This window comes from Trichosurus vulpecula, chromosome 1 (genome assembly GCF_011100635.1).
Source record: "Trichosurus vulpecula isolate mTriVul1 chromosome 1, mTriVul1.pri, whole genome shotgun sequence".
Lineage (NCBI taxonomy): Eukaryota > Metazoa > Chordata > Mammalia > Diprotodontia > Phalangeridae > Trichosurus > Trichosurus vulpecula.
Window position 1 is genome coordinate 553,836,299 of NC_050573.1, and position 26,123 is coordinate 553,862,421.

Consider the following 26,123-nt stretch of genomic DNA (forward strand, 5'->3'; position numbering starts at 1 on the left):
CACCATTGGCCACTCATGCTCATTCATATATGTACATGTTGCCTCCCTTGATGGGACATAAGCTCGTCAAGACCTAGCACAGTGCCTGGCACATATTAGGTTCTTAGGAAATGCTGGCTGATTGATTTACTATTCATGTATCTGAACCAAAGATCTGAGTGGGGAGGAATTTGAAATGATGGCTTAGCCCTCCAAATCATAGCTCAAAATTTGGGAATAGCACTGAAAACAAGTCACACTGACACCGTTCCGCAAAGAAACTTCCTTTTTTTTTAATTTTAAAATTCTGCATCTGAAAACACAGTATGACAGAAAGCATTTATATACACCTGTGGTGTTTTTGGTATGATACAGTATTTAATACATCCACTGTTTTCTGCAAAAAGTCTCGCATTGTCAGACAAAAAACAAACTCCCCTAGACAGAAAATACAGCTAAGGCACAATTTTGTGTTGTTTTTCTGCTAAATGAAAGACAGAAGGGTGCAAAAATGGGTAGTGCAATGATTGCTGGAGATCACATTCTACAACATGAAAAAAGCATTTGGACTTTTTGGAAACTCGGATTACTGTAGGTCAATTTCAGATAGTTCGGTATCTCATAAAATAATCCTTTAAATAAATAGCAAAATATCTACATCTTTCAGTGTGTGCCATCGGAATTCTTTTTTTTAATTATTATTTAACTTTACTGTATTTACATGTTCTCTCTTTTTTTAAAATCAATAGATTACAAAATATTTCTGTACAGTTTTATGCATATCATGATCTATAACAAAATAGTTATTTTTTAAAACTATATCACCACCTGTCTCTGAAAAATGAGGGGACGGTAATAACTCACGATGAGGCCATTAACAAACACCCCAACAACGCAACGATAACAGCAACAAAAAAGACAGGAAGGACTAGAAAGACTATTCCATTCAAAGCCAATGAGTTTACTATGAAAACCTCATTTTCTGTTGTCTTTGGGCTGGATCAGATGGTGAGGAATCAAAACAAAGGAGGTTGGAGACTAGAGGGACTGAGAGGGCGGCACCTCGAAGATCAGCTGGGAATGTTTAGTGCAATCTTTCTCAAGCCAATGATACTCTTCAAGGGCAGAAGGATAAACAACAGAGATGCTGCTGGTTTACCCTTGAGTGAAGTTCATAAAGTTACCATGTCTTTAAGGGGTAAAGAGGAAAAGCTCAAGGTTAGCACTTTGTAGGTAATTAAGTCAACCCATTACAGCTACGATATGCTGTAAGAGAGTACTTCCAGAGTTGGCTATGGTTTAGAAGAGCATCCAAACCTTTATTTTGCCCACAGGAACAATAGAAGGTCGTTTTTCTTAAAGACTGAATTTGTAAGCAATTTCCATTGTATCTGTGAAACTGTAAATTGACGGGTCCCCCAGTAGGAGGGATAGCAGCAATCTCAAGGTGCATTCTGCGATGTTGGCGGAGATCCGAAGAGTGAGACAACATCCACGTTTCCAACATGATTTTAAGGCCACATTTCAAAAAGGAGGAACCTAAGGCTTTGTTGTGTTGTGAGATGGAGGATGACGTGGTCTGAAGAAGTGGGGAGAGGACTGGAGGCCAAGGGCTTTCCTTTTGGAGGGGGAGGGGGGATCTTCAGGTGCAGAGAGACCTCTATGGAATGGGGGAGACATTAGCGATCCAAATATTCCCAGCCAAGAGGAAGGGACTCATTGCAGACAGAGGCCCAGTCTCCCTCGAGGGGCTTAGCAACAACAGAACCAAAGACAACTCGTTAACAATATACAAACGGGGGCGCATTTAACCGCGCTGAAAATTGGTACTCTGTCATCAGAGAAACCTGTACAAGATCTTGCTGTTAGTTTGGCAAGGTTATATGTAATGCTTCGAAGTATTTGACGGTGAGAAACAGAGAGAATTTGCATAGATTGTACATTCAGCTCAAGGAGATTTCGGATACCTTTTTCTCCCCCCTCCCTCAGGTAAACTTCTTAGCAGACACTGTGAGGTAGCACCTGTGGTAGAACTCATGGGCAAAATAAGGTAACTGAGGCAGAAGCAAAAGACAGATGATTGAGCTAGACTAGCCAGCTATGTGTGAACAAGAGGGCAGCCCCAGTTTCTACTGTCTGGGCTGTTATTGGACAGTAGCAAGCCAAGGAGAAGTGAAAAAAGGCCTGAATACCATTGCCACTGGGAGGACACCACAGATTGGAATGTCTGAGCTAGATAAAACCTGTTCTAGGAGTCTCTGCTGCTGGGGCTGGGGGAATTTTACAAGTTTGTCTAGCACCCTCTCTTTTTTGTCCTGCCAACTTTTGGTGCTTTTCTTTCATTTTAAAGTTGTTCACGATAAGAAATCCTCAGCCAAGTGGGCTGGAGGCTTCTAGGTAGGACATTACAGCAGCAATAGGCTGAAGATGTTCAAATCCTGTGAACTCTCTGTCTCCTAACAGGACAATAAAAGTGGATGAGAGAAGAAGGTTGGGAATGGAGAATGGAGAATCTCTGGTGTTCAACAGCTGTCCTTCACAGCTGGGGTGGGCTCCACTTCCCAAAAAGATAGCCAATGACTTTAGCGTGTAGTTGGTATGTGTGTTTGTGTGGGGCAGGGGTGGGGACGAGGGTACAACGGGATCTGGACCTGTGATGTCATCCATATTACAAACCATTGACATGGAAACTCCTTTCGTTGGTACAGACCACCAACTCACAGTCTTAGAGAGAAATACTAAGAGGTTAAGTCACTTGCTCTTAGTGGCACAGATAGGTGGTATCTGAGAAAGGATCTGAACCCAGCTCTTCATGTCTCCAAGGAAGGCAGTGCCTCCCAGCCAGCATTTATCACAGGCAAATTCCTTATCTTTATTTCCAAATTTAAGGGCTAGAGCAAATCATTCAGGGGAATAATTTGGGAAGGGGGCATATTGTGAATCATTTCCTACCAGGGCCACGAAGTACAAGGAACAGCACTGGTAGCTGGAAAGGGATCTCATGCCACTTGTCTTTTTTTCCCCTTTCTGTCTTTAGAAGAAACTGTCTGCTGGAATGAACACAATGGTGTGTTTAAGATGGCTAGTATATACACACTTATACATGTATACAACAGCCATATATACATACGTACATGTGTGTGGGAATGTGTGTACAAGAAGTAAAAGAATTATTTGCTGCTTTCCAAATATTTCCTTTCTTTGTTGCTACTCCCTACTATTACTTTCTCTTTACAAAGGTGATTGTCATTCAGAATCAACTACATATTGGGAGGGAAGGAAGGATTTTTTTTTTCTTTAATGCTGTAATGTCTGTTTAGCAGCAAATTCCTATGAATGTGGACACACGACTGATTTACGGCCAGCCAGAATAGCATAAGTGGAGTTCTTGACAACACTGACGACTCTTTGGTAGACAGTTCATATGGGACGCTGCCTTCTACCAGTCAGCACAGTTGTAAATGTTCACAGGGAATAAGTGGTGGCTGCTTTTGGGTGGCTATTTAGAGGACAACATCTGTCCCTTTCCTAGCATCACGAAGCCAAGGGAAAAATACATTGAGAATTTGGGGATGGTCGTGTCCCATGGTGGATAGGGAGTCGGCCTTGGAGTCAAGAGGACTCGGGTTCAAGCCCTGTTCTGACACATACTGGAAAAGTGACCCTGGGTAAGTTGCTCCCTTTTGGTACTTACTCTCTTAGGACTATAAGCTGTAGAAGAGCTGCTGATGTGCTTTGATAAAGGAGTTTTTTCACTTTCAGTTTCCTATACCATATAAAATCTCAGGTCCAGACTAAAAACAAAAACCTAAAACTGTTATATCTTCAAAGGGAATGATGTTTTTTTTAAAAATTAATGTTCACAAAGCAATGAGTACCAAATTCTAATTCTATTTCAACCTACTTTGGCCTTCATGGGAACAGAGTCTGGGAGAGAGGGTGGGCATCCCCAGATACTGTTTTTGGGTTCCACTTGGCCAGGCACTCCCGGGCTTATTCACAAAAGCCTCTATACAACCACAGGGCTTGTTTGCATCACAAAGCCAGTGTCCAAGGCCACTGGCTCACAATTCACAAATATGTGCCAATGTGGGGCTTGGCCGGGCCCCCTCCTCTCACTGAGCCGCTTTTACCCACGCTCTTTCCTGGTGTCCTGCATCTTGTGTGTTGGCCTTAACGCTCAAGCCTGAATCAGTTGCCTCTCTGGCCAATTAGGGCCCTGCTCTCCTGGAGGAGGGCCCATTACAATTTGAAAAGCTACACTGAGTCCTTGAACTTATTTCCCTTCTCCTTGACTGGGGCTACTCTGTCCACAAGTTTGCGGATCACTGGGATGAATTCTGGATTAAAGGTCCAAAAATAGGAAGCCAGGGGTAGAAGGCACAACTTGCTTGGGGGTTTCCTTCTGCCTAAAGTGGACTAAGAGCATCGGTAAAAATTTGTCCAAGGGGGCACCTATCAGTGTGTGGGTGTGGATGCAAGCTTAGATTCCCTCGATCCTCACCCCTAACCCTACCCTATCTGTAGATCTGATAAACCATCTCTTCACCAATCCCCCCCAGAGGACTTGCTCTCACTCCCCAGATACCCTGTTCTGCACTGAGAGTTCACAGCAGATTCCAGGGCAAACAACCCCAAAGCAAACAAAACCTTGTGCCCAAAGAAATGTGACTTTTCCACAGAAAGCAAGAGCACATGACCACAATTGGCTTTTCCGACGGGTTCTCAAAATAATCAAATCAGTCTCTGGGTAAGGCTGAGAAATGGGCTGAACGTTTTCATTTGGAAAAATGCTATCATGAAGTCTCGGTGCAATTGGGCTCTCCTTTAGAACTCTCCTTTTCACCAAATGTAACATCTACAAAGATATATTCTCTGGTCCCCAAATGTGAAAACCCCAATGGGTGTTCTACATCCCAACCTACTCTCCTATAGCAGGATGGATGGGGAGTTAGCATAGAAGAAGAAATTCACAGCTTAGACTGTCCCAGAACTAACTCTGGGGTTTCTCCACTCATTCCAGGATTCTCAAAGTCAGAAATGTCACTGAGCACAGTAGATACAACTTCTGAGTGACTGTAGGCTGACATCAACCATACCAGTACAATTGGGCTCAGGCCTAAAGTCACCACAAATAATACTGCTACAAATACAGACACTGAGCTGGCTGATTGAGAGAGAGGTTACAGAGAGGCTTTGTTATTTTTGCTGCTTTAAAAACTAGAATGTCCAGTGTAGCCCTTGCTATCATACTTCTGCAGAGAAACTGTGAGGAGAGAAGTATCCTGGTTTTGAAGTTTTTAACCTCCTGCACAACTGATTATGTACTGATACATAAGCAACATGGGACTTCTGTGAAACTGAGCCTAAGGTTTCTGAAAGTCCTTTTGTTTCAGTGACCAACGAGCAGGATCTACATAGACAATTAAATTTTGTCCAGTTGGCCTCACACATAGGATGAACTAACCTTCTCACACCTTTTTCCTCAGTCATCTCACTTCAAATCTGGGCTCTGGAAGTGAGATCTGTTGGAGGATATTCATCAGCAAATGGACAGGGGAAAGGAATGACTCATAACACAAGCGTTGAAAGGGAAAGGAAAGTCCAGAATTATAGTCTCTAGGCACCTCCCTGGCTTTGGGGAGAGGCTACAAGACAGAGAGTACAGAGGTCCTAGAGCCCTATGGGCTTAGATTGGGAGGACCTACTGTTTTCACTAGGGGCTGGATAAGAGAACACCTGGGGGAGGTGGGAGGGCATCAGCCTGCTGTTGAGATGGGAGAGAATGAATCTGTCTCCTGCTGACAATATGGGTAGAAACACACCAAGTGTTCCTAACACCCCTGGGCCAGCAAAGTCATAAATTGAGAACACAGCGAAAAAGAGAAATGAGGAGTATATGTCTTGGGAGTAGGTTGGGGCTGAGAAAGGGTGGGGAGCCTTTTGTGAATAAAGGCAGCTTTAGTTAGTAAGATAACATAATTGTCAAGCTGCAAAAAACAGCACCTACTAATTAGTCATTGACTAAAACATATAAATAATAAATATCTAAAGTGTTCCTTCTATGCGTCCTTGTTTGCGTTCCTGGCTCCATACAACATTTAATGCTCCGACATAACATCAGCACAGCTGACCTCACTATTTCAAGTCCAAAGCAAACTTGAATAGCTTTAAACCAACACTGTGGAGAGAAACAGAACAAGGGCTGGGTGCTCCATGATTAGGTTATTTTTGCAACCAAGTGTGCAGTTTTTAAAAGGGAATTTCACCCCTCGGGGAGTGGTAGAAGATTATGGAGGTGTCACCCTAATGGCTTACTCCTCTCCAGTCTGAACGGGAGGGCCACTCAATGGGATGGGTCCTTGCCTTGCTTGTCATGGACATTCAGTCTGTTGAACTGAAGGAAAACCTTGACCTTTCTGGCAACTCAAGTAATTAGAAACTTAAAAAAAACCCCAAACACCCCCAAATAAATGAAGATCTAAACCCCAATCTTATCTTTAGGACCTATGTAAGATACTCCAGTTGGCAGCGCATGTAAGAAAAGAGATCTCTTTAAAAACCTGGTTGGAAAAGAGCTCCCAAAATATTCTGGGTCAAAAAGTTTAGGTCATGCAATTTGGTCACTCGTAACCAGCACCGATCATGCACCTGGCAAGGTTTGGCCTTGGAAATGGGAGAACCCCTGCAGGTGTCTGGCATTGTTCTGACTTGGCTCTGTCCAGTGTCTCATCCATCTCATACAAGTTGCATATGTCAAATTCTCATTCTTCAGAGAGTCAAACAGGTATCGCTTTAAACATCTGAGAGACTGTGTGAGGTAACTGAACCCCTGCCATCCATCTGCCTATGGCCAGAGATGGCTAACAGGATTGAAACCCTAGCATTTTCACCCTGAAATGCACCAAGTACCTGCTACACTTGTATGGAAGTGTGGCCATCATTGTAAAGTGAATATGATAAGTATCATTTCCTGCCTGAGCTATAAAGAAAAATAGCCCATCTATTAAATGGGTGGTAGAGAACCCTCAACCTCTGGGAAATCACTTTGGGCTTTTCTTTCCACTAAGCGTTCTGGGTGATGCTGATGGATTTAATGAACATCGATAAGGGCTTTTTGGTTGACAGAGGAGTGAACGTTTTTATCAGCTACTGTGAATTCCCACAGTCCTTTGGGACCAGACAAAAGACTGAGCCCATGGTCTATCTAGATATCTGGCCAAAGGGAAGAGCTTTAAAGAAGCAAATGGAAAAAAAAAATGTAAGACTGCCTCTTGGGACCAGTGTGGGGCAATTTACCAATCTCCCGAGCGTATTTGCAGGGAGAACAATGCCAGGCTCCAACTTTGGTTCTTAAATCCTAGACCTCAAACTGACTGTGAATATGAAAGTTCCCACCTGGGAACTACTGGTTGGGAGAGGGTGAGAGAGGTGTCAGAATCAATCCCATATACTCAGGGTGAAATTCCCTTTTAAATCCTATAACACGACCAGATGCTACCTCAGCCGACCATCGGGTTTGACGGCCCCCAGCTCAGACTTGGGGTCTGGGCTCAAGGTACTCCAGGAAGTTTGGCTGCATGTTTGCATGACGGGGCAGGCGGTGGGCCCGATGGCACAGATATCCACTGCAGACCAGACTCCTCCAACTAACGAGTCCACCCAGCTCTCCAACTTTGGGCCAGTGGCGGCTGCATTCCTCCGCGCCTGCTCCACGTGGGCCAGGTTGATAGGGATATTGAGGACTGGGTTCAGGCCCTGAAAGCTCTGTTCCATGTAGGCATTATGAGGAGGTCCATTGTGCAGCTTCAAGGACTCATCTGAAAAGCCAAAGGGGAAGAGCATGGCATAAATTAGTGAGTGCCCAATTTATCGTTGTCATCATTACCGCTCTTCTTTTTGAGACTGAATCTCCTTATCTCAGCCAGGCTGCAAGCTCCGCAGCCGCTCCCAGGCCCGACTCCACAGCAGGTTGGCCTGGGAACTCTGAGCCGCTTCATTTCTAACCTGGGCTGGTTGGTGCCTCTTCAGGCACACTGGTTGTGCTCCACTCCCAGGAGCTCACTATACTTGGTGCCAAACCCAGTGTGGACACCCAATCAACGTTAGCCCTGCTTCAGCAGCTGAGGAGAGTCAGCAGCAGCCTCCCCAGCTGTGGGTATCACAGGAGTGTGAGGCACCATGACTGGGGAATGCATCATTTCATACACAAGCCTGAGCATGGAACTCCGAGTAAGGACTCCTCAGTTCTGTGGATATTCCCTGATTGAGTCATTGTCTTCATGAGTCAATCAGACAGTTGGCCTTCTCCAGCACGGACTGCAGGATCTCAGCCACCTCAGAGGTCACAGAGTCTAAACCCCCCTCATTTAACAGGTGAGGAAACCGAGGACAGGTTAAGTGCCTAGAGTCACACAAGATGAGTGACAGAGGCAACATTCAAACTTGGGTCCTGTGATTTAAAATCCCAAAAGCCATTTACAATATGCCACTCTGATTTCCAGGGTGACTACAAACTAATCCATTCTGCTCACAGCCTAGTACACAGTCCCCATAACATTGTTCTTGTATTTAAATTCTAATGCTTACTTCCAGCAAAGGAAGAATAGGTTACTTTCTTCCTTTCTAAAGCTGTTTTTTTTTTCACTGTGGTCTAGATCTTGTCCTTTCTCACCTTCCCTACATCTTTTCTATCTTCCTTTGTGGAGTGGGGAGGGGGGAGAGGTGGGGTAGCATTTATATAAAGTTTTAAGTTTTGTAAAGTACTTTATGGGCAGCTAGGAGGAGCAGTGAAAAGAGTGCCAGCCCTGGAGTCAGGTGGACCTGAGTTCAAATCCAGCTCAGACTAGTTATATGACCCTGAATAAGTCACTTAACCCTGTTTGCCTCTGTTTCCTCATCTGGAAAATGTGCTGGGGAAGGAAACGGCAAACCACTCAAGCATCTTTGCTAAGAAAACCCCAAATGCTGTTACAAAGAGTCAGATAATTTAAGTTGCATTCTCATTCATTCCTATATTAGCATGGCCCAAACATGAACAGTGAACTTTGCTTTATTTATGTAAAGAGTGTTTTATAGTTTTATTTCTATAAATCTTGCATGTATCTTGATGGGTGAATTCCCAGGTATTTAATGTAGTTATTTATAACTACATACGTGTATATATATATATATATATATATACATATATACATATATATATATATATATATATATATATTTATAGTTATTTGAAATGGAATTTTTCTTATTTCTTTTACTGGATTTTGTCAGTACTGTGCAGAAATACTGATGATTTCTATGGATTTATTTTGTATTCTGCTACCTTGCTGAAGCTATCAATCAGCTCAATTAGTTTCTTTGCTGATTCTCTATTTTCTAAGTACATCATGTCAGTTGTCAATAGAGATAATTTTGTCTTCTTTTTGCTGATGTTTATATCTTGAATTTTATTCTATTGTGTTTCTGCTAGAGATATGCTATTTCTAGAATTCTGTCGAATAATTAGGGGTTTGGGAATACCTTTGCTTTATCCTTATTTGTATTGGAAAAGCCACTAGTGTTTCTCTGTTACCAACCGCTCTTGGTTTTAAAATATATGTTTTTGATTATATTAAAGGGCCCTTCCATGCTTATATTTTTTATTTTTTAAAAAACATAAATAAGAGATTTTTTTCATTTAAGGCTTTTTGCGCATCTATTGAAATAATCATTTGGTTTTTGTTATCTTCTTTTATTTATACGATTAATTATGCTAATTGTTTCCCTAATGTTGAATTATTTTTGCATCCATACTTGGTCAGAGTGAATTATTTTCTGCATACTTTGTGGTAGTACCCTTGTGAGGATTTTAAAAAATTACATAAATATTCATTAGGGAGATTGTCCTATGGTTCTTTTTCTCTTCTTTGTTTGTCTCTGCTTTAGACATCTCTCAGGACCATACTGGTCTCCATAAAAGGAGTTTGATAGAGCGCCTTCTATTTCAGAGAATAATTTGTGTAGCATAGGTATTAATTATTTTTTAAATATTCAATAGCCTTCACTTTGAAATCTATCTGGCCCAGTGTTCCTTCCCCCTACCTTTGGCAATTCATTTATGGCTCATTCAGTTTCTTCTTCTGAGGCTGAATTGTTTCAAACCTCTTTTTCTTATTTTGTTAATGTGGACATTTTATATTTTCATACATACTCATGAACTTACTTTGAGTTTTCAGTTTTGCTGACTTTTCCCCTTGTTCTATATATCCAGTCACCCAAAAGACTTTTCCATTCTGTTTAAAATTAAACTTAACCTCCCCATGAAATTCTCTTTCTAAAAAACCTTATTCTATCTTATTGGCATCATACTTTTCCATTTTTCTAGATTAAACATCTTGCATTCTCTCCAATTCTTTATCTTCTAGATACAATTTATCACCTGTCCTGTCATTTCTTCCCTTGAACCATCTCACAGATGGATTCCTTTCCCGTCCCTGCTATGATTTCCCAGTCAAGGATATAATTTATTCACTCAAAAACATTTATTGAGTGCCTATGTTCAAGACATTGGTTCCCACATTATGGAGGATACAAAAACGTAAGCTATAGATAGTTTCTGCCCTCACCTCATCTTATCTTATGATTTGGTAGGAGAGACAGGCCATATTAATAATTAACTACAATATATTTCCATGGTCTTCTAGCCGATTTTAATTTATCCTTTCTTCAGTTCCCTTTAGGTACCTAGGACAGCTAGTCCAGATATTAGGATACCAGATATTAGGATATCATGTTTTCATGATATCATCCCATGCTCAAGAAACTGAGAGGCAGCTAGATGGGACAGTAGATAGAGTGCTAAAGTGGCTCTCAAGAAGGTGTAAGTAAGAGTCCTGCTTCAGGCACTTACTAGCTGTGTGACCTTGGGCAAATCACTTAACCTCAACTCTACCTCAATTACTTTATCTGCAAAATAAGGATAACAGGGCAGCTAGGTGGTACAGTGTGTAGAGTGCCAGGCCTGTAGTTAGGAAGACTCATCTTCCTGAATTCAAACCTGGGCTCAGGCACTTACTAGCTGTGTGACCCTGGGCAAATCCCTTAATCCTGTCTGCCTCAATTTCCTTATGTAGAAAATGAGCTGGAGAAGGAAATGGCAAATCACTCCAGTACCTTTGCTATGAAAACCCCAAATGGAGTCACGAAAGAGTTGGCTACAACTAAAATGACTGAACGATGAAAATGAAGAAAAAGGAATAATAGCACCTACTTCCCAGGATTAAAAGAACATGTTTAAGGTGCTTGGCAAACCTTGAAGAACTATAGAAATATTAGTTATAATTTCTGCTGGAGATAGAATATTTCTAGAAATGTGTCAAATAGTTGAGAGGGGACGGGGGTACCCTTGCTTTATCTCTGGTTGTACTGGGAAAGCTGCTAGTGTTTCTTCACTGCAAACAAATCTTGGTTTTAAATAGACGTTCTTGATAATATTAAAGAAGAGCTCTTGCATGCATGCTTATATGTTTTTTAGTTTAAGTTGTTTTTTTAAACATAAATGAGCACTACAATGGGTTTTAGTGCCTAGTGAATCATGTTTAAGATTCTGTATCTGGCTTTCGAGGCCCTCCATAATTTGGCTTTGTCCTGCCTATCTAATCTTGTTTCTCTCTAGCCTCATTCAGACCACTCACCTCACCACGCTCCATGTATATTCCCCACTCTAGTTTCTGTCTCTGTGCTTGCGTTCGTCATCTAAAGTTCTTGCCAGAATGTATGAACATATGGAATTCACTCCTTCCTCTTCAATCCTCCAAATCCTTCTTGTTCTTTAAGGCCCTGATCAAGTCTAAAACACTCAATGTCCTCCTCCTGAATACTCAAGCCTATGGTGACCTCTCTCTGCTTCATGCCTTCCTATTATGATAGTCAGTACCATATGACCTAGCACTTGCGATCTCTCTCTGGCATGTTTCTGTTTCCCTATTTGGAATGCAAGTATCTTGAGGACTGGGACCATAACTTACACATTTATATTACCCACAGCACATGGCACAGGAAGGAACATAGGTTGGTTTATTCATTCTCACTGATTTGGGTCTTTTACCCAAGACCAGAGGGACTCTAAATTTATTTCCACTTGTTAGAGATGGGCAAAATTTTTCCTTTGTGAAGGGAAAGCTCTGGAAGGTATAGGTAGCCCCAATAACTAAAGTGCTAGAAACACATTAGCCAGTCAACAGATGGGACCAGTGAACAGCAAGAAGAATGACTAAGGGGAGGGGGAAGTTGGATGAGCCAGGGACTCTTTTTCTGGGGGAGGAGAGACAGGGGACACCAAAGGCTTTCTGAATAGGGCCTGGCTCATTCTACAGCAACATCTGCAGCTGTGGCTATCTATGCAATCATAACTATTCAGCAATTCTATAGCACTTTACATTTTGCATCCATTCTATCCATGTTCCATCCCAGGAGGGAGAGGATAATGGCCTCGCTCCTAGAGGGATAGGAAAGCCACTCTTGTCATTTGGCTGTTGAGTATTAGTCAGGGTCAGGAATGGGAATTCACAGCCACAAAATTCTCAGACTGCCACTGAGCTGTGTTTCTCTCTGCATCACAGCTGATCTTTCAAAGCTTCCCTCTAGGCTGGCCTTACAAATGGAATGATAATGCCTTGCCTTTACGTGGTTCTTTCAGCCTTCATGTTCATGATCTCATCTGATCCCTACAACAGACTGGTCAGGTAGGCAGGGTAGATACCATCATTCTATCATTCCGTTCTTTCTTCCAATCATTTTGTTGTCGTCACTTTCATTCACATTTGACTCTTCAGGACCCCACTGGGGGTTTTCTTGGTAAAGATACTGGAGTGGGTTGCCGTTTCCCTCTCCAGATCCTGAGGAACTGAGTCTAAAAGGATTAAGTGACTTGCCCAAGGTCACACAGCTAATAAGGATCTGAGGAGAGATTTGAACTCACAAAGATGACTTCCTGACTTCGAGTCTGGCACTCTATCCACTGTTCTACCTAGCTGCCCCACCTTCAATAATAGTAGAAAGAAATTTAGGGACAAAACAGGTAAATGACTTTTGTTAAGGACTAGCTAGGACTAAAACAAACCCCTATTTTCCATTAGGAAAAAAACTCCACAACTTATTAAATTCTAATTATGTACCTGGCTTAGGTGCTGGGGACAAGAAAGATGAAACGAGCACGAATTAAGCACCTTCCATGTGCTTAATACGGTTTGCTAGGTGCTGGGGATTTCCAAATGTGTTGTATCATTTTAGACGATAGGATATCTGGTATATCCCTCATCACTAAGCTATTTGAGGGCAGGGACCACCCCATCTAAACTTCACACTTCCCTCATTTACTAGCATTGTGTACTGCACACAGTTGGTGCTTATTAAATGCTTATTGAATTGGAGAAACTAACCATAATGAGTCCTTGTTTTCTATTCTTTATGGCTAGAACTTTGAGGTGCTGATGCCTTTGCCACATCCAGAAGAAGGAAGCAATAGGACTGGGAAGAGGGCAGCCTTGGAACTGATGTGAAGAGATGATTTTAAAAGAATTGTCATCTTCTTCTTCTCCTTTTTCTCTCCTCCTCCTCCTTCTTTCCACTTGTATCTCTGTTTTCTCGACCACATGCATCCCTATTTTTAAGCTTTCAGAGTCCAAACTATGTCTTGAACTGGCTTTATCACAAACTCTGGCCTCAAAGCAGCCCTGTTATTCGTAAATAATGACAAGGCAGAGGCTCGGTAAGAGAAGGAGCGGTCACGGGGAGGGGTGTGGAATATTCTTACTGAATTGGAGGAGGAGGGCATTTTTTTCCTCGACAAACCATCTGATCAGACAGTTATGGATCTAGAGCTGAAAGGGGCCTTAGAGGACATTCAATCCAGCCCTTTCATTTTACAGCAGAAGAAACTGAGGCCTGAAGAGCTCCAATGATGTGCTAAAACCACATGGGCAGTAAGCAGCAGAGCCGGGTTTCAAGTTCTTATCTTTAAATTCCAAATATGGTGCTCCTTCCACAGCACCACACTCTCTGAGTCACCTGTGAGTCTGGGGAGGGAAGGAAGAATGGGTAGTATTAGGGGGACTCTTGAAGAACTGGAGAGGGGCAGGGGCAATGAAATGATTCTGGGGGGCCTCTCTACTTTAGAGGCACAGGACTCACTTCCTTTTCTTGCCCCTGTCCATCTCCAGCTCTTCAAGAGTCCCCTCTAGTATAACCTATATAGATGAACACATGTGTGTCTATCTGTCTATGTCTGCCTATCTGCCTGCCTGCCTGTCTGTCTGTCTGTCTATCTATCTATCTGTATATATACAGATAGAGAGATAAAATAAAATGGAGGAAGGAGAAGGAATGAATGAAAATCTGTACCAGAATTGCATATATTTTCAGACGTTGGTCTATTTATTGAACAATTTTGCTTGCCTTATTCCTCCATTTTTTCTTAAAAAGAAAAAAAAAATTCTTGCTGTATCAGATGGCTTTCTCCCAGAGAGCCATCTCATAAAGCAGAAGGGATACAGGGGATTATTTTTAAGAAGGGAGAGGGAGGAAGACAGGGGGAAATTTAGTTGATATAAAATCAAAAAGATGCCAATAACATTTTATTTAAAAAAATCATTTCCAGAGACAGTCGAGGACTCATTAGCTCAAGTGGGGACTCCCTGGTTTCCACAGTGAAATATCCATTCACTCCTCTCACTTCTGGCATATGGTAATTCCAGGAGGTCACAGCTGACAAAATCAAACCGAGGGAAGGGAGCCCACAGTGCACATTCCTGCCTTGGTTTATGACCCATCCAGTCCAATCTCACAGTTATTAAGCACTTACTACACGTGAGGCAGTGTGCTGGGCAATGGGGATACTGTTCAGTGATAAGATGGAGGAGGTTTGGGGTAAGACATGAGCCTGGAGTAATTCACTGCATTTCATTTCTCCCACCAATATGGCACTGATAATATGTTTTTCATTATGAATTAACCAGCCCGCGATAACTGGATTTGAACCTATGTAAAGTTTTCAGGCTCGGTCTCTAATTTAGCAAATCTAGGGGACCTTGTAATTATTTGTTAGGAGAGGACAGGCACTGCTTCCCTTTCTTCCCCCTCATTCCCTGGATGACAAGCCCCTGACACTTCTTCCCAAGCCTGAGAGATGGTCTGGTCGTCCGCTCTTAGCAGACTACCTCCCTGACCTCTAGTCACTGTAGGGCTGAAAAGATTTTTTCCCCCTAAGGCAAGTACCACATCATGGGTTTGCTGGCTATCAAACACAAGCCAAGCCTTTGTGGGGGCAGAGAAATGTTGATTCCCCAGTATGCTCAGGGAATAGGAACTCCCGGTTAATTCAGAATAATTTTTTTGTTTTTTCAAATCTCATTCTTTAAATATTTCTAAAACTGATGAACTCCCATTTCCGTTTTGGTGAGGACAACCTGCTGACCATAACTAATCATTTAAAAACTAAATATTTGTAGTAGGGTATCACTGTAAAAACAGCTCTCAAGATTAGAGAGATAGAAGGTGTAGGAGACGGGGTTCGAGGTGGACTGGCTCCAGAATATACGTCCCCCAGAAATTACCTTTTGGAGTATCATCTCCTACTGGTTACTCTCGAATAAAAGAAACGTAAGTTAGTTGGCTAAAAGTTCTGATTAGTGACAAGTCCTTTCACTGAGGTGACTCATGGCTGACCTGGTCTTAGAGTACTTTCTTATCAGAAGATGCTAGCTCCTAGTTGTCTCTGTTTCCCTGGGGCAAAGACTAGCATAGAGGAGGTAGACAGCTGGCTTGGGAACCACAAAGACTTGGGTTCGAGTCTTCCTTCTGACACATACTGGTTGTGTGACCCTGAGCAAGTCACTTAACTTCATGGTGCTCTAGAGACTCAAGAGACCACAGGTTGTAGAGAAGATGCCCACTTGAACTAGTAGAGCTTCCTCCTCTGAGAGCTCCTCTTGCAATGAAATCACAGATCCAGTCCCATCCAAGGGAAGTTAATTAGAGCTTACGGGAAATAAGGAAATCTTTAGTAATATATATTTGGGGTGCAGGATTAGGGGCACTCAGCTTGGATAAAGGGCAGGGCAGCAGTGATGACAGCTAACATTTATGCAGCTCTGTAAGGGCTGTAAGGCACTTTCCAAGTACCTCATTTTATCTTCATAACAACCCTGAGCCTCGTGACCTTTCTCTCTGTCCATCCACCCATGACAGACTGAGAGGTAGGAGCCGTCATTATCCCCATTTTGCAGGTGGCGAAACTAAGCCAGGGAGCGATTAAGTGACTTGCCCAGGGTCACACAGGCAGTCTGAAATCAATTTGAATTCAGGTCCCCCCGACTCCAGGCTCAGTACTCTCTCCGCTGTACAACCTAGCTAGCTGTCTTTTACAAAGGAACATGCAGCTATTCCTTTAAAAGCAAAAGAAGGCAATATTTGAACTGCATGCATGCTCTTACACAGGTTGCCCCCTTTTTGGGGGAAACTTAATTCCCCTTTGTGCAAGTTCTAACCTGAATATAATTGTGACTTTTCTTTCTGTCCATCCACCTATGGTGGACTAACTTTCTGAAGCCTTTGTGTTTGGTGTAAATTTAGTTTTCAAATACAGCTTTGGACCATTAGGGGGAGAATGACAGAACACTCTTCTGCAGCAACCATGCCATCCTACGGGATACTGGGAATCTCTCTTTCCAAAGGGGTCAGGAAAAGGAGGGAAAAAAAGAGGGAGCAAAGCAAAAATTTAAGGCAGGGATCTAGATGAGAATTCTTAGAGAGAAGCTTCAAAGTGATCACCATTCTCAGAAATTATTCCTAATAACCTGAATGATTTTCCTTCTCTTCTTCAATAAGATTGAGTCAGGTAATTTGAGGCACAGACTCAACCACCCTCCCTTAAGGGCACTGGATGGAGGTTGAGTCACCCTGTTTACTACCTGTGTGATCCCCTTCAAAAGGCCACTTAAGCTTTCTGAGCCTCATTTCCTAGGCGAGGAAACTCCGTCATTCTAAATCTAGGATTCCCTGGATAAGACATGCAGACAGGCATGCTGAGTTTTCAGCTTTGGTCACCGTAAATGAAGTTCTGGAGGAGCAACCCCAATGGTCAGCCTTTAACAGCCTCTGTCCTCAGCCTGGAAGACTCTGCCTAATGACCCCTCCATTACCACCTCATTCTAGGCCTCCATTTTCTCATCTGTACAAGGAGAAGGCTGGATCAGATGATCTTTTAAGTTCCCTGTAGTTCTAATCCTGTGTTCCTAGGAGCTGCCAATTTCTTAATAACAGTAACCCATGACAGCCCATTGAAGAGGGAGGATCCGCTGCAGAGACTTTACTCAAACCATTTTCTCTGACTCCAAAAATTAATGTTAAGAGATGTATGGTAGGACAGAACTTACAGGGATTTCAATTTCTGAGGTGGCATCTGTTACTAGCAGAAACTTGCAGCCCATTTTGGTGTATTTTGGACAAGATGGACCCAGCTTCCTACCTCCCACTAAGCTACAGATTTTTTTTTTGGTAAGGCAATTGGGGTTAAATGACTTGCCCAGGGTTCCATATCAAGTAAGTGTCAAGCTATAGATTTTGAAACAGAAACCCACACTTTTCTTGTCAAGCCATCCAAAGCCATTCCCCTGTACTTTAGGCTCTAAAGCTTCTTGCCCAGGAATACTTTTTAGAAGCCAACATTTACATACTAAGTACTCATTGGATCCTTAAAACAATGCTGTGAGGTGGCCGCCATGGTTATTTTCATTTTACAGATAAGGAAACTGAGGCTGAAAGAGTAAAGTGACTCGCCAAGGGTCTTTCCAATTCTAGATCTGGCACTCTAACTGCTACCCCATCTAGCGGTCTGCCTAGGAATACAAAGCAACAAAAGTTTACGAGGGCCTTCCAGAGAAGAATGCATTCCATGGGGAAGTTTACGAGCAGGCATTTTCTCCAAAGGTATAACTGCACTTCTTCATTTTTTCTTGGATTTAAATGGCATATTTCTTCCAGAAATGGCTAAGGTATAAGTGACATTAACTAGGTTGTGTGTATATATATATACATATATATATATATTATGTATATTTATCATATACACACATATATGTGAAATGGAGATATAATTAGCATCTATTGTGACCAGTACCAGGACTGACAATGATGAATAGCTATACTGAAAGGAATGGAGCTTTGAAGTACAGTCATCTTCAAAAAAGAATTCGTCTAAACCTCCTTATTTCACAGGAAACAAAAATGGTAGCAGCCCTCTGTTGCAAAGGCTGAGAAATCAGCATCCCAAGCATTACTCTTAGATATGACCAAAGATCTTGGATTTGGATCCCTCCATATTTTCCATCTCCTTAAAGGAATTAAAAAAAACCAGACAGTGTGTTCTGCACATGTCAGGTACACCTAGTATTTCTTGAATGAATGAATGGATGAACGGATAAATTGATGATCACTTTCAAAAGCAAAGTATATATAATATATACTGTGCTGAAAACCTAAATGTGTATAACCGAATCTTAATATTTTAGGGAAGTAAAATGTATAAAAATCTGTTCTTGTTAATGACTCAGTCATGTATTTTTAACCTCACCCCCAGATTTCTGGTAAAAAAAAATGTTATCCTTCAATAGTGGTAGATATCATTTGCCAGTGGAACAGAATCTGCTCCTTTGGTGGAAGTCCTAATTTTTCTTTCTCAGCTTTATAGTGCCTTCATTCTGCCCAGGTGGAGTGGCGTTGGGGGAGGGGGAAAGAGTTCAAATAACAAAATGGTGACAAAGCAACAAAAGCCAGGAGATTCAAAGTAAAAGGAGCAGCTAATGAAAATTTTGAAACAGAGAAGCTAAATATTACTGCTGAGTTCAAAGCCCTTACAAGAAGTGAGGGTTATATGGGAAATGCTATCACAACACCAGGTCTTGATGCTTTCCTCTCTAATCAAATGTTCTTCAATTCTACCTCATCAGATTTCTTGAGATTACTAGGGACACATCAATAGTTAATTACTCTTCACGAATCGTTTTGCAAATTGTATTTTCTCCCACCTCTGTGTTCTTTGTAACTGGAACATCGTTAGCAAAATGTTAGCCATTATTAGCAAAGTGCTCTCTGTTCCCCAGTGGCCAAAAGGCTCCCTAGCTTCGCTCTCTTCGCGCGAGATGGAGCCATTCCCCAAAACAGAAAAACCAAGTTAGAAGTGGGGCACAGCTGAACCTCTGAAGTGAGTCCAGCTAGGGCAGCTTTTGGCCGCTCTTCCTTCGTGCTGCCTGAAGTCTGAACAGCTAGGGAGCGGGGCTGAGGCTGTTCTTGCCATCATTTTTTTGCTCTCGCTGAGTCATTTTCAGTTGTGTCCAATTCTTTGTGGCCCCGTTTGGAGTTTTCTTGGCAAAGATACTGGAGTGGTTTGCCATTGCCTTCTTCAGCTCTTTTTAACAGATGAGGGAACTGAGGCAAACGTGGTTAAGTGCCTTGCTCAGGATCAAACAGCTAAGTAAGTGTGCCAGATTTGAACTCATAAAGATGAGTCTTCCTGACTCCAAGCCCGGCACTCTGTCCATTGTACCCCCTAGCTTCTGGATGTGTGTGTGTGTGTGTGTGTGTGTGTGTGTGTGTGTGTGTACGTGCGCGCGCGCGTTCGAGTGTGTGCATGTCAAGCTAAGGGTTAAAAGCAAGTAATCGATCAGTGAGTAAATAAACATTTATTAAGCACCTACTACATTCTGTGCTAAATGCTGGGAATACAAAGCATGGCAAAAGACAGTGCCTATTCTCAAGGAGGTCTAGTAAAAGAGCTTATGTGTCCATCACTACCCTGGAGAATGGAGGAGAAAGGCAGCTTCTTAATTCCCAACCTCCGTAGCCCTGGGAATGTCAGAATACCATGCACGGTCTGAACGGTAATCAGGAGGTTATGGACTCAATGCACAGACAGTCTGCATCTGCAACAGGAAGACACTTCATCTGTGCTCTCACCTCAGTCTTCATAAAGAATTAGGAATCTGATCGAATTTACATACATGCAAATTAATGCATTCCCCCTTCTAGAAGTTCTCAGTCCCTAGGGCCAATTCTCTCTTCCTCCCCCACACTGTGCCTTTTCCAAATTGACAGCCGGCACATTGTTACTGATGAACTAACTGGCTGAAATGCATTTCTTGGCTTCTCTTGTTTATTGCTGTTTAAATGGAGATGTGCAACTTAAAAAGTTAAAAAATAAAAATAATGTGGGGGAAAAAATCGGCATGTTAGGTGCCCTGCTGTGAAATATGTTAAGTCAGACCCCTCTGGGGGAAAATTAGAGTGCATTAGCTCTCAGCAGTTGCCTGGTGATGTTGGTATTGCACGAACGGCAAGATTCCCTGATAGCAAAATGCCTGGCTCAGTTTATTTTCCATGCCGTCATAAATATGACCAAGAACTTCAGGAGGCTCGATGGGAGAGTTTCGTCTGTCTGGTATATGTTAAATATTAGACAGATGGAGTTGCTTTAGCGTGGAGGGAGAAACGAAGAAGCTATTTATAGCAAAAAGGCTGGATTTTACCTCACTGAGGGACATACTGGAAAAACAAAAGATGTGTTGTCCCAGTGTGGCCTTCATACACCTGAAATACATCCTGGGCATCTGGAGAATGGAGAGGCAGCACGGGGTTGAGGGAAGAACACTTGGATCAGAATCAGAATATGTGGGTTTGAATCCTAGCTCTGTTACTTACTTAGCAATATGAAATTGGGCCAATCATTTGACCTCTCTGGGCTTCAGTTTCCTCACAGGGACATTACTTGCAATGTCTATTTATGGGTTATTGTGAGGAAAGGGGAGCCTGAAGCACTAGAGAAACTTGAGTTATTAGTAGTAGCAGTCCTAGAAGTGGTACTGTTAGTATTAATACTATTACCACTGACACTTGTATTTCAGTTATTTCTGATTCTACGTGACCCCATGTGGGGTTTTCTTGGCAAAGGTACCACAGTGGTTTGCCATTTTTTTTCTCCAGTTCATTTTATAGATGAGGAACTGAGGCCAACAGGGTGCAGTGACTTGCCCAGGGTCACACAAAAGTGTCTGAGGCTGGATTTGAACTCATGGAGATGAGTCTCCTTGATTCCAAGCTCAATGCTCTGTCTACTTCACCCCCCACACCCTGCCAATCCCACCCCCACCCCCACCCCCACTACTACTACTACAGAAAATTTATGCTGTAGGTAAAAGCCTATCTTCCTAGAAATGATCTAAGTGAAAGGCACTTACCGGGCTTAATAGGCTGCTTATTAGAGAAGGTCAGAGGAGTGACAAGGAATTTGGTTTCAGCAACTGGCACCCAGTGATGCAGAATTTTGACAGTCCAAACTCCAGGCCGAAGGGGCAAGTTCAAAGGTGGTTTGTAATGTGTGAACTCAGCACTGGACTCAATCAAGATGTCATAGGTGGCTGCAATGACATTGACAGGATCGACCCAAATGACAGTCACTGTCACATTGGGCCCCTTCCCCCATTTCTGCATCCCTACTGGTTCATCCATTGGCCCAAGGAGTCCTCCAAAGTTGCGGAATATCCTCTCCTTGGCATCCCAGTCAGTGCCAATCTGAAACAAAAGAAGAGTTGGTAAAATCAACTTGGATGGTGAACCGTGGGATGGATCTCAGGTTCTCTGAGTTAAATTTATCTCATCTATGTCATAGAGCAAAGACCAGTGTATCCCTCAAGTTGTTGAGTGAGGCCTGGCAAATCTTGGTTGTTCAACAGAATTTTAAGACTGTGGCAACAAACCTTCCTTGGTACAGAAATCATTCTATGCAAGAAGACCTTAAAAACACAAATAAAGGTAGCTCTGTAGTTAATAATGAGGATATCTATAATGTAGAGTTGTTCAGACTTCTTTGATATCTGGGAAATTGTTCTAGTAAGCAGATATTGTCATATTTTCCTCCAGCAACCTAGCTGTTGAGAGAGATTTGGTAATAGAAAATCAGTCAATAAGCATCTTTTAAAGTTCTTACTGTGTACTAGACACTGTACTAGGTGCTGGGGATACAAAGAAAAAAAGTGAATTTTTGCTCTTAAGGAGTTTACATCCTGTGGGGGAGACATGTATACACAGAAGTATAAACATAATAAATAGAAAAGAAATACACGATAGTTAGGTCCAAGCAAGTTAGGAGGGAAGGCTGGAAGATCAGGAAACGCTTTAAGGAGAAACTGATCCTTGAGCTGAGTGAGATCTGACGGAATTTCAGGATTCTGTGAGATGAAGGTGAATGAGGAGGGTGTGCACCAGAGATGGCCAGGGAGAGAAGATGTAGTACCACGTGTGAGGGATAGAGAGGTCATATGGGTCATATGATAAAATTCAGAAAGGGGAGTAAGGTATAACGAGGCTGGAAACATAGCTTAGGGTTACGTTGTAAAGGGCTTTAAAAGTCCAACAGAGGAGTCTGGTTTAGTTTTAGTTTTATTTCAGGGCAACAGGGAAAACTTCGAGTTTACTGAGTATGAGATGGACATGGCCAGATTTGTGCTTATGGAAAATCACTTTTGTCGCTATGCAGGGGATGAATTAGAATAGGATGAGATATAGAGGAAGGCCAAAGCACAGGCCATTACAACAGTCCGTGTGATGTGTGATGACAGTCTGATCTAAGGAGGTGGGTATGTGGGGAGAGAGAAGGGGTGGGATGAGAGAAAACATGGTATGGAGGTATACAGAAACTCCAAGATTTAGAAACTGGTCAAATATGTGGGGCAAGAGGCAGTAAGAAGCTGAGAATAATGCCAAGGTTATAAACCTGAGAGATTGGAAGAATAGTGATGATCTCAACAGAAATCCACAAGTCTGGTAGAGGAGTGGGTTTAGGGGGTAAGAGAAGAGTTCCATTTTTGACCTGTGGAGGTCAAACACATGTTTGAAATGGTCAATGGGCAACTGGTGATTTGTGACTGGAAGTCAGGGTAGAGACTGAGGCTGAAAATACTATCTGTGAATTATCTGCATAAAAACGATAATTATGAAATTACTAAGAGAGAGTTCAAAGAGAAATAAGGAGAAGAGAAGGCCAAAACAGAACTTTGGGGAATGCCCACAGTTAGGGAACGTGATATGGAAGATGAGCTAGGAAATAACACTGAGTGGTCAGATAAGTAGGAGACAAACCAAGAATACTGTCATGAAAACCTAGAGAGGAAAGAGTATTTGGAAGGAGAAGGTATTTGACAGAATCAAATGCAACAGAGAGACTAAAAAATTTGAGGGCTGAGAAAAGGGAATCAGTACTGGCAATTGAGAGAGTCTTGGTTTCAACTGAGGAATGAGGTTGGAAGCCAGACTGTAAAGGATGGAAGAGTGAGTGAGGAGAGATGATCTGAAGACAATGTCAACAGCCTTTCTTTGGAGTTTGGTTAAGAAAAAGAGGAGTGATATAGGATATGGTAGAAGTTAGTGAAGGGTTTTTTTTAAACTCTGGGGGACTTGAACATATTTGAAGGTAGTAGGGAAGGAACCAATAGATAGGGAGAGTTTGAAGATGAGAGAGTGGGGGGGGGGAGGGAGAGGAAAAGGGAGAGGGAGAGGGAGACAGCGAGGGGGGAGGGAGGGAGGGGGGAGGAGGAGAGAGAGAGAGAGAGAGAGAGAGAGAGAGAGAGAGAGAGAGAGAGAGAGACAGACAGAGGGACAGGGAGAGAGAGGGAGAGGGAGAGGGGGATATGTTTAAGGGGCCAATCTGATGGAGAATATGGGAGGGAATGGGATCAAGGGTACATAAGGCTGGTCTTTGTGAGGAAAGGGGCTACCTCATTATTTAGGTCTGGAGAAAAGGAGAATGAGGTGTTAGGTGGTTTGGGGATGAAGTAAAATGGGGAAGAGGGAGCTCATGGTAAATGATCTCAATTTTCTTAGTAAATAAGAAATGAGAAAGATGCATGGTAGGTTACAGAATATTGACAAAAGAGGACTTTTATGGAAGAAGCAGTATAAATGACATCATTGATGACATGTGTGGCCAGTAAAGAAGGTAGGATTCTGGTCACATAGCAAAAATGAGACATAACAAATGGACAGCCCATGGGCTATAGTGCTACCTTTAATATGTTAAAAGAAAAAGGCTTCTGGCACATTGGGTCAATCCTCTAATGAGGATAGCACAAGAGCCACACAGGATGATGAATAAATGAACAAATGAACAAACAAATGCAAAAAGTATTTATTAAACGTCTACCATGTGTAAAACGCTGTACTAAGCACAGGGGAAATGGTATGACATTCCCTGATCTTGAGTCCACATTAAAATGAGGGAAATACAGAGGAGGTTTCTGTTCTAAGTCAGATGGACAGATCCCATGGTCTTCTGAGTCCTTCTGATTCCAAGAATAGTGCTCTTTGCCATTATATCATGCTGCTTCTAACTCTAAAATAATAAGATATTAAGAGTATGACCTGCTCCATGAACACTTCAAACTGGACATCCCTGAAGCACTTCAACTGACCTCCTTGCTTCCCCCAAAACCAACCCTTTCTGAATGTGTTTATTTTTGTTCTGCATCACTGTCCTTTCAGTTACCCAGGCTTTCAACCTCAGGGTTGTGTTTGAATCCTCCTTTTGATTTACACCACACACCCACTCTATCATCAAAGCTTGTTTCTACTGTCACAGCATATCCATCCCCTTCTCCCAACTCAGAGCTAGGCAATGGACTAGTGTGGAAATGTAATATGGTACTAGGTTGTGAAGAACCCCCTATTACCTCTAGGAGAAAATATAAAACCTGATGTTTGGCATCCTTATTACACGTTATTCTTCTTTGTACACATCACAGTTTGGCCCAATAGGTCTTCTCACTCTTCCTTACACATGGCTCCCATCTCCTTGCCTTTGCAAAGGGTGTCATTCTCTTTCTGACTGTACCAGAATAGAAGGGACACATATTTCCCTGGTGTTTTCAATTATCACCATTAAGTCCAGCCTGTCCAGCCTGATCTCTCCTCCATTTCCACCAAACTGCTGTATGAACTGTCACACTGAATACATTTCGAGCTTTTTAACATCTACACTCCTCAGTCCTCTTACTGAATTTTTCTTCACTGTGCATCTTTTTCTCTTCTTCTTTGGAGTGCCCTCTGCCCTACCTTCTCCTCCCAGCTTCACCCCAGGCAACCTTGAGGACTCTCTTTGCATCCTGGCTCCTCGACAAAGTCTTGTCTGACTGTCCCAGCCCATTACAATCTTTCCCTCCTCTGAACTCTGATACAATTTACTATCTCTGTCAATCAAATGGCCAATGGCTTTGTGATTGTTGTCTTGTATTATTTAATTTTACATAATTATTCTTTCAAGATAAGGACTACATTCTATACTTTTTTATCTCCCCAAATGGTCTACCCTATAGAAAGTGTTCGATGCCTATTTATGGATTCGTCTTTGACATAGGGAAAGGTGTCAAAGATAATAAAAAATGCTGAATCATTCACTGCAGGATTTTTTTTCTCCAGAGACACAGATTTACATTTTTAATTGTGCTTTCTTTCATTTGCTATTAAAATTAGTTTGTTTTCCTTAAGCCCACAACAACCTGTGGCAAAGGAGAGGTGACCCAGAAGCTAACCAAAGTAGAAGCATTTTCCTATGGACCATCTTGTTGCTGTTCAGGCATTTCAGCTGTGTCTTCATGACCCCATTTGGAGTTTTCTTGGCAAAGATACTGAATGTTTTGCCATTTCCTTCTCCAGCTCATTTTACAGATGAGGAAACTGAGGCAAACAAGGTTAAATGACTTACCCAGGGTCACATGGCTAGTAAATGTCTGAGGGTTTATTTGAATTCAGGGGGGTGAGTCTTCCTGACTCAAGGACCATCACTTCATCCACTGTACCAATTAGCTGCCATATAGTCAGCCCATTTAGCTTCATGTCATAAAGCAGTTCATTTAGCAAAGGTTTAAGCATTTCCTATGTGTGGGAAGAGCAGCAGATTTTGCTTTAGAAGGCCTGATGTCACGTCCCATCTCTGCCATTAACAATTCTTGTAATTTTGGGCAGACCACTTCCACTCTCTGGGCCTCAGTTTCCTCATCGGTCAAATGGAGGGACTGAACCACACGATTTCTAAGATCCCATCCAGTTTTAAGCATAAGCTC

General features: G+C 42.3%; 1 protein-coding gene across 1 annotated transcript in view; it reads right to left on the bottom strand.

Moving 5' to 3' along the window:
* Nucleotides 1-247: 247 nt before the first annotated feature.
* XYLT1 (xylosyltransferase 1) overlaps nucleotides 248-26,123 on the bottom strand; it is a 232,411-nt gene continuing 206,535 nt past the window's right edge. Inside the window, exons 10-11 of the mRNA XM_036741727.1 lie at nucleotides 21,249-21,582; nucleotides 248-7,799 (exon numbers count right to left, since the gene is read on the bottom strand). Coding sequence (XP_036597622.1) covers nucleotides 7,477-7,799; nucleotides 21,249-21,582 — 657 coding nt within the window. The 3' untranslated portion in view covers nucleotides 248-7,476. The remainder of the gene's footprint in view (nucleotides 7,800-21,248; nucleotides 21,583-26,123) is intronic.